This window comes from Linderina pennispora (assembly GCF_002104995.1).
Source record: "Linderina pennispora strain ATCC 12442 chromosome Unknown DL89scaffold_17, whole genome shotgun sequence".
Classification (NCBI taxonomy): domain Eukaryota; kingdom Fungi; phylum Kickxellomycota; class Kickxellomycetes; order Kickxellales; family Kickxellaceae; genus Linderina; species Linderina pennispora.
The window spans coordinates 165,724-178,485 of NW_024468265.1; the positions used below are offsets into that span (position 1 = coordinate 165,724).

The following is a 12,762-nucleotide window of genomic DNA, read 5'->3' on the forward strand; positions in this document are numbered from 1 at the left end:
GAATCGCCGTTCCGTTTAATTTCCAGGTCTGCAGCGCGAGCCTTTCTGGAAATAAGCACTGCAAACGTTTTTTTTAGAGTTCATGAGCCCGGAGAAAAAGCTGTCAGTTATCTGGTTAGCGCGCACAGCCTTATCTCTGTCCGAGCCAGCTGGTTTCGGCTGCTCTTTTGGTTGGCGCAGGAAATGGGACGACGGGCCGTGCACGCTCCGTACCCATCCCCTACCATTTTTATCTGCGCGAAACGATCGCTCCAGTGTTTACCTTTTTTCTGTGGAAGCTGGACTAGAGATCTCGCATGCCATTTACGCACATATCGGCAGCCAGCATGCCTCCTCGTCTGCTGGCTACCCCCCAACTTTTTATGTGCAGAAGGAGAAGAGGGGTTTCTGGTTGGCGTTAATGAACCCACTTGCGTGAGTGCGGGACCACTGTTCAAGATTAAAGTTATCACTGTTTGCCTTTGTGCGACGCGCCTCTGCGATCTTCAACGAGAGGTTTCAGAGCCAGCAGGTTTTCGGGCAAGACAGATCCTTTGCTCTGTCAAGAGGTTCCACTCTCTTGTCTTTTCTTCATTCATTATTTCGCTGCACTATTTTTCTTTTTCGCTACTGCACGATTGCACTGACTCTTTTTTGTTTGCGGCATCGCTAACTTTATCTTTGGTACTGATCTGAGCTGCGGGGGACTTTAGGTACCTGGCAGTTCCCTAAATAATAAACAAGGTTTCGGAAACAGAAGCCGTCGGACTCTTGTGGTTTCACAGTCCACAGAGCTATAAATAAAGCCAACGGCTCTTGAAAGAGAAATATTTACGCGGGTATTCTCAGTCGCGCACCTCCCCGTTCATTCCTACAGACCGGCCGGCTTTTAGACAATCAGCAGCGGCCAAGCCCAGGGGAAAAGAAGCAAAAATAAAGTGATGGACAACATCAACAATAACAAAAGCATGGCCTCCCTGCGGTCCCGCATGGCGGGCGCCCGGCCAACGACATCCTCGGCACGGCGCGCAGAGGACGCTTCAGCACTTGCTCTGCAGTGGGACGACAGCGAGAGCGAGCAGCTGTCGAGCTCAGCGTACATGGCGGGGGTTCGGCGGCAGCAGCGGGCAACGATGCCGGCACAGTCTCACCTGCCGTCGCAGATAGCGGCAGCGCTGAAGACAAGCCCTGCGATCAACAATGGCGGGAGCAATCCGATAACCCCAGCTTCCGCGACTTCTTCTCCACTTTCACCTCATTTCCCCAATTCCTTCGCTTCGCCTAAAACTGCTCTCTTGGGGATCTCCAACGCTTCTCCGGTCATTCGCACGAAACGGTCGACGTCGCTCAAGCTTCCCGAAGACAAAGCCCCTGGCAGCAATTCAGAACCCGCAGCTATGACCATGTTGAAGACTCGCAAGCTGAGCCCGCCGCCGTTGCCGGCCGACGCAGGCATGCCGCAGAGCAGCCTAGTGAAAAATAAACTGTCGTCGCACACGCTGCGCGGCACTGCTTACTCGCCAGAGCCCATTGCTGAGGAGGAGGAGCCTGGTGCGAGAGCCGCCGCACGGCCAATCGCAGCAGCAGCCCGGCGCTCGACAATTCAGCAAGGGATGGAGCCACGGGCACCGACGCCAGCCATGTACTGGTCGAAGCGCAAGACGTGGGGGCAGCGGCCGCCAAAGATGCGGTCGCAGACAATGAACATGGTGGGCTCGCTGATGTACGTGTTTGGTGGGTGGGACAACCAAAAGTGCTACTCGGACGTCTATGTGCTGGACACAGAGACCATGTTCTGGACGCTGACTGCAGACGACAGGCGACCATGTGCCGGCGTGCCGTGCGCACACGTCGACGGCAGTGGACCACCGGCTGTTTGTGTTTGGCGGCGGCGATGGGACACGCTACTTCAACGAGCTGTACGTCTTTGACACCAAGTCGTTGGTGTGGGCCAAGCCCAAGGTGGCTGGGCAGGTACCGTCGGCCCGGCGCACGCACACCTGCTTCCACCACAACGGGTATGTGTATCTGTTCGGCGGTGGCGACGGCCACAAGGCGCTGAACGACTTGTACCGCGTCAAGGCTGAGCCGAACGCGCAGGGCGCCTATGAATGGGAGATTGTCGAGACGTCTGGCGGCAGGCCGTTCCCGCGCGGATACCACACAACGACGCTGGTGGGCAGCCAGGTAGTTGTGTTTGGCGGGTCTGACGGCCAGGAATGCTTTGGCGACACATCGCTGCTGGATCTGACCACAATGCAGTGGTCACATATTGCTATTGACCCGCCGCTGACCCGCCTGGCCCACACAGCCACGCTGGTTGGCATGTACTTGTTTGTGGTGTGCGGCCACGATGGCTCAGAGTATGCCAACCAGGTGCTGATGCTGCAGCTCGACACGCTGAGGTGGGAGACCCGCGTTATATATGGCGTTGCGCCGCAGCCCCGCGGGTATCACGCCTGCGCCCTGGACGACGGCAGGCTGTTCTTGCATGGCGGATATAATGGCCAGGAGGTCTTTGATGACCTGTATACGCTTGAGCTCAGCTCGTACGCGTATCTGCCGCAGGTGCCAGAGTTCACCATCGGGTGCCACCGTGAAGCCAGCTAGCCCTCACTAAAAAAAACCACATTTGACTTTATTTTGCAACTCACACTCCTCGTTCAAGCGACTCTAATAAACTCTCGCCCACTTCATTTCATGCGAGTGCCAGTATCAGCGTGTTTTCCAAAACAAAGCTAGGGCCAATCAGACGGCATTGGCTGTTTCCAGATTAGTGCTCAGTAGCTTTCAGAATTTTTTACCTTGGCTGCTTCTTTTCGCGCTCAATTAACAACTCAATTTCTCACATATTTGTTTACGTTAATTCACCCCCTTGCTACACATACACTACCGACAATGGGCGAAGCGGCAGTCGCATACGAGCACCAGCAAGAGCAGCTGAAGGCACAGCACCCTGGGCGGTGGCAGGGCGTGGTTGAGCCAGCGCAAACGCGATTGGGACAATGCGTTTCTCGAAAAGTACAACGATTTGGAGGCTACTTTGCACGAAAACGACAACTGGCTGTCACTCTACACCCAGAGCATGGCTGAGATCAACGACGACCGGCCCGACATGTAAGAAGCACAGAAAACGCAGTATTCTGACAGTAAGGTGCTTCTGACATGCTGGCTAACGACCAAACAAAATTTTTTGGTAGGGCTATTACAAGAGCGCTAAAAACGTCTTCGGCACGGCGGCGTGGACGTATTCACAGAGACGTGCGGAATGTGTTTGGACAAGGCAAGGGCGGCGACTACCTGCCACCAGAGGCCACGCAAATGTCGCCGCTCGGGACGCTGAGAGTGCGCACCATCGATATTGGCAGAGCGCCGTCCCAGGACAGCACACATAACGACAGCAATCTGTCGTGGGCCTTATCGCACGGGCCGATGATCCCACATATCCCCACATCGCTGAACTCTGGCCAGCTGCTACCAGCGATTCCCGATACCGGTGACGAAGACGACGGTGGGATGGAAACGGCACCAGAGACGCCGTTGCCAGTAAAGCCACCGGCTCTGTATGAGCCGCTGCAGGAACGGTCGGCAGGGCCGGTTCAGCGTAAGGCTACGCCGATTCTCACCACGCAGTCGCAGTCGCATCCGCGCACATCACCCATGTCGGCAAACCGGCCAGTACATCCAAAGTTTACACCAACCTCGATGCCTACACTGCGTGATCTGCTGATGCCACCCACAGCACTGCAAAAGACCCCGACGCGTCCGGTCACCAATATCAGCTACGATATGGGCAGCTTGTCGATAGAGTCCAAGAAGCGCCGCACGTCGCAGTCGTCAGAGGAGATCTCGTCGTCGTCATCAGTGTCGGAACAGCTGCCCAGCAAGCCGAGCGTGTCGAGCGATGGCGAGCAGCCCACAGAGCATGTGGAGATGACACGCGGTGAAGAAGACGTGCGCGAGAAACTGCAACGTGTCAGTATCGAGATGGCACAGGGAGACCATGCGGAACTGTCGCGGATCACTGAGGAGGAAGAGGAGCGTAGCACGATGTCCAACAGCTCGGTACAAGACGACTTGTGCGACCTGCAAAAGGGGATCGAGGACGTTGAGGCCATGATTGCCCCCAGCAGCGGCGATGAGGAGGAGCAGCATAGGCGCGAGGAGAAGAAACAGCAGTCTAATGCATCTGCGCGTCGGCTGAAGAAGGACAGTCTGTTTGTAGACGTTCGATATTGACCTAGAGCCGCTGGAAGTCTCGCTGGATAATGTCGGTGTGGAAAAGCAGCCGGACACTGCCAAGCCTGTGATGAAGCACCCGGCAGGCATCAAGGGGAAGCGCAAGCATTCGGGAGACGACATGCCTAGCAGCAGCACATCAGCGATAAGCGGTGGCACTGCTCGCACCCATCTATTGACGCCCACACAGTCGTCGCTGGCGAGGACCCGGTCGCGCATCGCTACAGGCGGGTCAACCCGCAAGCCCACACTGCGGTCACAGACCAGCTCGTCGACAGTTGCGTCGAGTGGATCGATTCGCAGACCGCCGTCACGGGTCGCACCCAACTCGAAGATTCCTCACCCCGCTGGTCCGACAGCAGCAGCGGCAGCACCGCCGCTGTCGTCGTCTTCGTCAGCATCAGCAATAGGTCATGTTGCAGCTACCCGAAAGCGGTTCGAGGGACCGGACGGCAAGGATGTGCCGTTTAAGGGCTCGGTGGTGGCGATGCGGCCTGGGTATGCCAGTATCCGGCCGACCAGCGCTATGACATCCACCGCTCCTTCAGCAGCGAAGCCAGTCGTGGCAAAGACAAAAACCAAGAAGCCATCACTGGCCGCCATGCGCGAAACAGGGCGGGCCCGTGCTGCCAAGACACCTAAAGGTGGTGCGGCGAGTGAGCTTGTGTTCAAGTCTGTGTCGCGACCTGTATCGGCGCTCAGCCATCGCAAGAGCAAGCAAAGTCTTGGCAGCAAGAAGGCATCGCAGGAGCAGATGCTGAACCACAGGCCGTCGAACAGCAGCGTGCGGACTCAAGACACTCTGTCATCTGTCGATAGCCAGCGTCAGCAGCTGGCCAGTGCAATTCCGTTGCCGATGCCGCGCAAGACTCCGTCACAGCATGCTGTTGGCAAGGGCAAGGGCAAGGACAAGGAGGTAGTGTCGTCGTCAGTGGAGTCTGGCTGGGGCATTGGATCAATGATATCGATGCTATCGCCAGCCAACTGGAAGAGCTCGTCACAAGAGTCTGTGTCCAGGCAGCCGAAGCAGATGATGCCCGAGACTCCAACTGCGCAGCCAGGGGGCCCAAGACACAATACCAGCCCGTACGACATGGCAAGCCCACAGACGCCCTACCAGCCGCGTCCCGAGCACGCTGGCAGCAAGGGGTCGCAGCTGGTGATGCCAAAGTACCAGGACATGGCTGTGCCTTTACGCCGGTCGTCCAGCCAGATGAGTGCGGCCAGCCAAGATAGCAGCAGCGGGCGCAGCCGGCAATCACACCGTATCTCTGGCGTATCGTCGTTCCGGTCGTCGTTCTTCTCGGTGGACTCGTCGGAGCAGGACCACATGGCGATGTCGTTTACGACTCCGCTCAAGGACCGAAACTACTCGGACGAATACACATCGATAATGCCTGCTGGCTCGAACTCGCCGCCAGAGATCGAGAGCGAATACTCGGACGAATACTCGGACGAGGAGTTCTCGCCGGCCAAGAACAAGAAAAAGAAGAACGACTTTAAGACGCCGCGCTGGGCGACCACACCGGAGCTGATCAAGGGCCTGAAGCAGCAGGAGCGGGTCAATCCGGACCGCATCTTTGGCAAGGTGCGGCCGATCCGAGTCGAGGAAATCTTTGGCCGCAAGGAGGGCGAGAAGCGCAAGCCGCGGAACTCGTCGATGATCTGGACCGGCGGCGATGCCTTGTCGGCCGAGGAGGAGCTGGAATACATTCGTCGCATGGGATTCGAGGGATAGGCGTGTCCCATTCTTGCTCACCCTTCGCCACTTTTTCTTTTTACACATTCCACGCTGCTTAACTTTATACATACGGCACATTTCTTAACCCGTCCTTCTCTTTCTTCATTGTTCGTCTTGCCCCAATGTCGCTGTTTCGTAATTCCACCGGCGACGACTGCCGGTCCCCCGACACAACCCCGCTGCACTACAATAACAACAGCAGCCCGGCCGCCCAGAATTCCGCTGCCAATGGCCATTTGGCGACCTACTACGATGTCATGAAGTGCACTGGCGAGTTTGCCACCCCGTCCGAGTTCTTCGAGCGCACGCTGAAGCCGGTTCATTCGAGCAGTCTGACGTATCCCTGGGCATCCAAGCCCAACGGTGCTGCAAACCCCAAGGGTGCGCGTCTGCGTCCAAGCGCGCTTGCGGGCCAGTCATCAGTCCATGGCAGCGAGCATTCGGCTGGATCGTCATCGGTGTTTACAGCGCAGATGCGCAGTGTTTTGCCGTCATCAGTGTTCCAGCTGCCTGGGCAGCAGGTTGAGAGCAAGCTAGGCGAGTTTATGTCTGGTGGCCAGTCGCTGCGTCAGGCAGGGCAGGTGCGTCTCAGCAAGTTCGACCGCAAGGTGTCGCTGGTATAGGTTTGTTTCATATGTAGCAAAAATAGAGAGTAAAGCAGTCGATGGATTGGGCTGCTACTGTACATGTTTGGTAGCCCTGTGCTGTCTAGTACTGGAGCCAGTCTGGCCACAGCCCTGCAGACAATAGGGGTAATGGTTGATGCTGTTGGGTTGATGAATGTGGGGTTTAACTGAATACTAGAAATACTCTGCTCGCGATGCGAGCTCGGCTGCTAGTCAGCATGGGTTGACACGTCGATAAGAGGCATCACGGCGAACCGATCATTTGAACGTGTCGGATGGTTGTTGGTGCAATGGCGATCATGGACATCTCCCATCTTGATGGCCTGCTCAGCGCAGGCGCTTCAGCGCTGGTTCGCTGCTCCTGGCAGCAGAATTGCCTGCTGCTGCACGCCTCTTGCACGGGTTCTTTGTTGCAGGGGTGGTGCCAGAAGCATCGGCAGCAATGGCCGTAGAACGACGGAACCGTTCAGGAATACTGCCTGAATCACAGAGTGACTGGAAAATGAGCCTGAAGTTTAGAACTGCTGCGAGATCGCGGTTCAAGAGCCGAGACGAATAGGCTCGCCTGTATTGTGCCATCGCCCGCTTACATGACTCGCTTGTACAACGGAGAAGGCCATGGCACTTCACAGTTGGGTTCTTCGATCTCTGGTAGGGCTGCGGGTTGGGAACATGCCGGAATGTCTGCAGCAACTTTTCGCAGCAGAACGGGCACATCGACGATGTCCGGAATTCGTCGATCAGATAGACTTCAAAGCCATGGTGCTTGAACTTGTCGCGCCATCCCTTGCCACGAATCGGCGCATGGTGTCGGGCCATCGGCGCACTCCAATTGCCCATGATCAGCACTGGATCTGGACCGAACTTGCTCCGGAGTTTCGCGGCAAGCCTGTGGTCTGCATGGGCCTGGTTCATGAATGAATCAAGGCGCAGCTTGCGGTGAAGCGGGTACACCTTGGGACTGGTACTGACACCTGGATGGGCCTTCCAGCGCCTCTGGTGCTGCTTGTTTGACTTAGTGGGCTGCTGCTCTGGTAACCTTCGCGCTGTCATCGTGCTGGCATAAAACGGTGCTAGGACACACCGCACAGATGCACGGGCAGCAACGTAGGCACGGAATTTTGCTGGGCTAAGGGTCCGGCAGCAGTGCTTGGAAAGCTCTGCCTCTGCTCTGCGGACAGCATCTTCTGGGACTTGATCCTTTGTAGCCTGACGAATCCTGTCGTAGTGGCGCAGCTTGAGCTCCTTATTGCGCTGCTGCCGTGTGTAGCGGTAGAGCATTTTTCACCCTCTTTCCCATTGCTGCTATTTTCGTGCATCATGTATAGCAAATCACCCCGACCTGGATCGATGAATACACAGCGGCCTTTCAGATTCTGCAGCTCTGGCTGTGGGATCTGGTGGATATAGCGACAGTTAGCTGTAGCATTGCCTCCCACAGCATCGCCTCCCACAGCATTGCCTCCTGCAGCACCAGCCTTAGGTACCTTGTCTTGTAACAAAGTGCATATTGTTACACCGTCTGCTGTTGCCATTCCGTGGAATTTTCTATCACCATGTGCCTTAAATGGCTTTGATGTTAGATCTGCGACCCGGCCCCACACATCCCACACAGATTGTGCAATCCCTTGGGCCGGGTCGTGTGCACAGACTGGAGGTGCTGGTGCATATGCATTGCTAAATGCTGCAACAGTGTCTGCTGCTCCCGCCGATGCAGCAGCAAGTGAATCAGCTGCTACTGCTGTAGTTGCTGCAGTGGCCTCTGTTTCATCCGATGGCATCTTCGCTGCTTCACATGCAGCCTTCTTAGCCAATTTTTCGCCCCTTTCTGCTGCTTTCCTTGCCTCTGTTGCTGCCCTCTTTGCTGCGTTGATCTTGGTAACCTGCTCGCGTGTTTTCGAAATAAACACTTGCTTGATTATTTGCTTGTCTAAGCGCACATGGCCTGGGATCCATGATGTCCGCAGAGGCAAGCATTGGGGGGGGGGAGACTTGCCAAGCTGCTCATTCTCGATAAGCTGGCATAGGCGAATGTATGCACGCAGATGCTTAAGTGGATTTACCTTGGCATCATAGTATCAGCTGTCTTTGGCGAATCTGTACTTGGCATCATAGGCATTAAGGACTGGTGCCAGCTTGTAGATTGCAAGCATCGGCGGGGTGAGCACACTGAGATCAGGGTGCCTAAATAATTTCTAGCGGACGGTCGGACACTTTTTGGACTACAAAATCTTATATATAGGTAAAGATAAAGATATTCTACTGTTGTGCTAATAAGGGAATGTGGATAAGTTTGGATTTCAAAACTAAAGGAAAAGAGAAAGGAAAGCTACAAATGCTGCGCGCTGCCGTTTTTGAAGATTTCGCTGCTGTGCGGTATCTGAGTGCATCAGCGAAGCCAGAGCAGCAAGCTGTAGTTGTAGTGATCGCAGGCCTCTGCTGGATATCTCCATTGGTTCAGCGTGAAAGCCGCTCTCGTTGTCGGTCGACTTGACAATTGCCATGGCGTCATCATGGCGGTCATCATCAGCTGCGCAACAATGCGAATATGTCGACAGTGGGCTAGATGCCTTTGCAGCTAGTGCACATGGGTAGCCACATATCCTGATCAGACTATAAATGCTCCTGGCGCTCGCTCGGAATCTTTTTCTTTTTCATTAGCTTACTCGACTCACTTTTTGAGCACAGGTACATTATCACAATCGCATTTGTTCTAGTCTACAAAACAGCACAGCTACGCAGGTATGAAGGGCAAGAAAAACATTAGGGATTTGAACTGGGAGGACGTGACGCCCAGCTGGTAGACATGTTGGTTGTGCATGCAACAAAATTTGTAGATCTGGAAATAAAGGACACGGTTTTTTATGACGGATATGAGAAGTGCTGTGTTAGGCCAGTAAGGGCGACGTCTCAGAGTTATGTTCGCGGTCTGACGGCGCTCTATCATCGAGCTTGTATCTACGGATCATCTCGGTGCCCACTGATAGTGCCAGCATCTGAATAACGACAAGTATGATTCCTGCCGCCAACACACATCCGCGCGTGCGGTTCCAATTGTTCAGCAGCGGCTGCAGACATCCCTGGGTGAACCCGAATTTTTTGTTGACTGAGCAGTCCGTGGGTAGTGCAAAGTCAGCTGGGGTCGAGAATCCACAGCACATATTTGCCTTTTCGAGCCTCTTCAGCATCTTTGGATCATTCACGTAAAGGTGCTGCCACTCGTTGCGGAATCGGTCGACCAACGTGCCCTCGGGCTGCAGCCAGGCAATGATGACCGTTGCTATCTGTAAGAGAACCAGGAGCGCCAGCACGCCAGTGTACGAGCCGATCAGGTATTTGCTCTCCTTGATGCACCCAGTGATGCCGATGGCTGAGGCTGTGACAACAAGTACGCCAAGGGACACCGCAAGCCAGGGGAAGGTGTTGTCGGTGAAAGATCTTGAAGGACTGCGTGAGCCCGGTGATTCCCAGAGCGAGCATGCAGAGACCGGCCAGGCCAGTGATACTGTTCAGTGCCATGTGCAGCCCCTTGAAGACTGCCCGCGCTTGGGAGGTGTTAAGAGTCAGCATATTCACAGAAGCAGTATAGGAAAATAGGCGTTTAAAATGAATAGAATACCCTGGTATAGAAAGAGCTATCGGGTGCCAAGAACAGGTGGCCACTGTCGCTGGACAGAGGTCCTTAGATATTGGCCATCCGAGCAGGTGTGCATTAGAATGTTTACTTCCGTGCCACGCGGTGTGATTGCGGGGAGGCATCTGGCATGGACACACAGCTCCAATTACCGGTATGACTATTGCGTCACTGCGCACGAGCCGCTGGCCAATGTCATACTGTTGAGCTATGCCTAGAGGAGCCAGTCGCTCATGCACGCATATCGGCAGCATCGGCCAGGTACTGGGAGTTCCTCAGGTAGGTAGCAAGACCCTCTGCTGCAAGATTCTCATACTGCGTCCGATGGTCCTGAGCCATCCTCTGGTTGCTGCTGCGGCGACCCCTGGACCTAGCGTTGACCGTCCTGAAGCACCTGCTTTCCACCACCACTGCTTCCCCTTCCACCGTTCTCGGCCTTTTCTGTTCGATGTCGGTAAAAATGATCGATCAAACCATGCGACGAGCGCACAATTTGCTCTGGTAGTTTAATGCCGTTGCCTTTCTGCGGAGGTGCATCCTGGGACTCGGCGGGCAGTCCAGTGGGAATCACCGATAGTTGCGGCGGATCAGGAGACTGAGTTAAAGGTCCTGGGACTGCTACTTGCAGGGTTGCCACAGCTGGAGCATCGGTTGTCGGTGTGATGCTGCCCGCTTGTTGCTGCTGCAGAAATTCGCGCTCTGCCTGCCGCTCGGGGACAAACCAGCCGCGCTCCGGATCCTGAGGGGCATATTCTTCCTGCTCATCATCTAGATGCAGGCCGTTACCAGCACGTGCGTAAACGAATGCGCCAATTCCAAGTAGGACAAGCTGCGCCAACGCGGCACCCATGGTCCAGGCAAATGCTCTTGCCCACTGAACCTGGGTCTCGTGCTTCAGAAACTGGAAGCAACCTTCCTCGTATCCAAACTCGGGGGATTTCTTGCATACTTTTGGCACTGCATGGTCGGTAGCGTTCATAAAGCCGCAGCAGCCGTAGGCACGCTCAATATGGTATAGTCTGAACTTGTTATGCTCGTACATACCCTCCCATGTGGACCTGAAATCGCTCTCGATGGTTGCAGGGACGGTCATTGTAGTAAAGGCAATCTTTAGCGCACCGCTGAGTACCAGTACACTGTACCCTATAAACGCAGCTATATATGGCCAGTGCTTGGCCAAAACGCCTGCCAAAGCCAAGTGGGCTCCAGTCATGGTTAACAGTCCCAACGCTAGAATCATCTTGGGCAGCTCAGGGTACCCAAATCCATGCGTCGGACTCGCTGAATAGGTCAACAGCGAATATGCTGAGCGCGATACCGGTAAAATTACCCGACGTAGCCAATAGAACCAGCACCGTCTGTGGCAGGATGGTTCGCAGGTATGTACCGGTGTCGCGTGTAATCTGCGACACGGCCAGAGTGAAAGAGTTGTGCGGGTCGGATGTTGCCCTCCATGGTATGGCAAGTATATGAGGGGTATTCGAGGATATGTTAGCGGATGAAGGCGTCGGCGGAAGAGAGAAAGAAAGAGCTGCTCTGAACTATTCTGTCTGCTGCTCCCCGCACATTATATCACATTTATACGGAAGTGAGTGTTTGATATCAGCGCAGTGGAGACTTGTTCCACGGTGGTCAATCTGCCAACTATAAATACGCAGGATGTCGCCTTTTGCGAATCTGCGCGACCAGCAACTATTCCTATTCCCCCTTCACCAAAAATAATGCAGCAACTTATCTACATTGGTGCCAGCATCTGGAGCTGGCTTGCGTATTTGCTGCAGGTTGCTGTATCGGCTCTAAAGAGCATTCCGGCATCAGAACTGGCTCAAACGCTGCTCTCTGCCATTGTTTCATGCGGGGCGGCGCTCAAGAGCACGCACCAGACGCTAGTGGTCATTAATAAAACACGCCGCGAGTGCGCTGCTCTTTTTTCTGGGCTCGGTAAATAAAATTCAAATCTGCTGTCACATTGTTGCGTGTCTCGTGCTGCAGCGAGGCGTAGTGCGGGTGGCCATATATAACGGGTAACGGCAGCATGTTGGAACGACTCGCATAGTTTGTTGCTTTATTTCATAACCTCTTCAGAGGATCCAAGTGTGGCTGAAACGAGAAACACGCAAGAATTCTAGCTCTGTTTTTCTTTGCTCCCGCGATCGGACTCATAAAGCTTTTGGCAATAATTAATACCACTCGACGTCTGCCACCTCTCAGTACGCAAACCGCATATTTCCTGTTTTCCTTAGTCAACATTCATGCATCCTAGGATTAGAGAAATGTTGCTGTTTGCCCTGTTGCTATGGGTGTAAGCATGTCAGCAATGTCAGGATGTCCCTTTGGTCAGGCGGATGGATAAGCGGTCACCTCGTGACATATTTCTCGGCTATCACACATTGGGTATCTGGTAGTATGCTTAAGGCCTTCTGCGTCACAGGTAGTATTTGCAGGTCAGTTCAGACAAGTAGCGCCAATGATTAGGAGCAATCCAATAATCATATTTGTCGATGCATTAATCGCCATTGACGAGGTATCTCTCATGCATCGCT

At 54.6% G+C, this 12,762-nt stretch overlaps 5 protein-coding genes across 5 annotated transcripts; 3 read left to right on the top strand and 2 right to left on the bottom strand.

Moving 5' to 3' along the window:
- Positions 1 to 1,664: 1,664 nt before the first annotated feature.
- On the top strand, positions 1,665 to 2,589 carry DL89DRAFT_275949 (galactose oxidase; the record flags this gene model as incomplete). Its single annotated transcript, XM_040889373.1, has 2 exons — positions 1,665 to 1,751; positions 1,792 to 2,589. 2 exons carry the CDS (start codon positions 1,665 to 1,667, stop codon positions 2,587 to 2,589), a joined length of 885 nt encoding a protein of 294 aa, XP_040740204.1.
- Positions 2,590 to 2,827: 238 nt separating this feature from the next.
- Positions 2,828 to 4,425, top strand: DL89DRAFT_72977 (uncharacterized protein). The gene is made up of 2 exons (XM_040892019.1): positions 2,828 to 3,096; positions 3,180 to 4,425. The coding sequence occupies exons 1-2, from the start codon at positions 3,065 to 3,067 to the stop codon at positions 4,216 to 4,218; spliced, it is 1,071 nt and encodes a 356-aa protein (XP_040740205.1). The 5' UTR covers positions 2,828 to 3,064; the 3' UTR covers positions 4,219 to 4,425.
- A 1,656-nt stretch (positions 4,426 to 6,081) lies between these two features.
- DL89DRAFT_295676 (uncharacterized protein) lies at positions 6,082 to 6,582 on the top strand (the record flags this gene model as incomplete). The annotated part of the gene is made up of 1 exon (XM_040890664.1): positions 6,082 to 6,582. The coding sequence occupies one exon, from the start codon at positions 6,082 to 6,084 to the stop codon at positions 6,580 to 6,582; it is 501 nt and encodes a 166-aa protein (XP_040740206.1).
- A 2,595-nt stretch (positions 6,583 to 9,177) lies between these two features.
- Positions 9,178 to 10,220, bottom strand: DL89DRAFT_270371 (uncharacterized protein; the record flags this gene model as incomplete). Its single annotated transcript, XM_040888677.1, has 1 exon — positions 9,178 to 10,220. A coding segment is annotated over one exon (549 nt), but the record flags the coding sequence as incomplete, so codon positions are not given.
- Positions 10,221 to 10,589: 369 nt separating this feature from the next.
- Positions 10,590 to 11,459, bottom strand: DL89DRAFT_260475 (uncharacterized protein; the record flags this gene model as incomplete). Its single annotated transcript, XM_040885786.1, has 1 exon — positions 10,590 to 11,459. The coding sequence occupies one exon, from the start codon at positions 11,457 to 11,459 to the stop codon at positions 10,590 to 10,592; it is 870 nt and encodes a 289-aa protein (XP_040740208.1).
- Positions 11,460 to 12,762: the final 1,303 nt, after the last annotated feature.

Bases quoted from the DNA above. Each gene is read 5' to 3' on its own strand.
- DL89DRAFT_72977 (XM_040892019.1), top strand. From the start codon at position 3,065: ATGGCTGAGATCAACGACGACCGGCCCGACAT. The intron at 3,097-3,179 runs GTAAGAAGCACA...ATTTTTTGGTAG, and splicing joins AACGACGACCGGCCCGACAT to GGCTATTACAAGAGCGCTAA.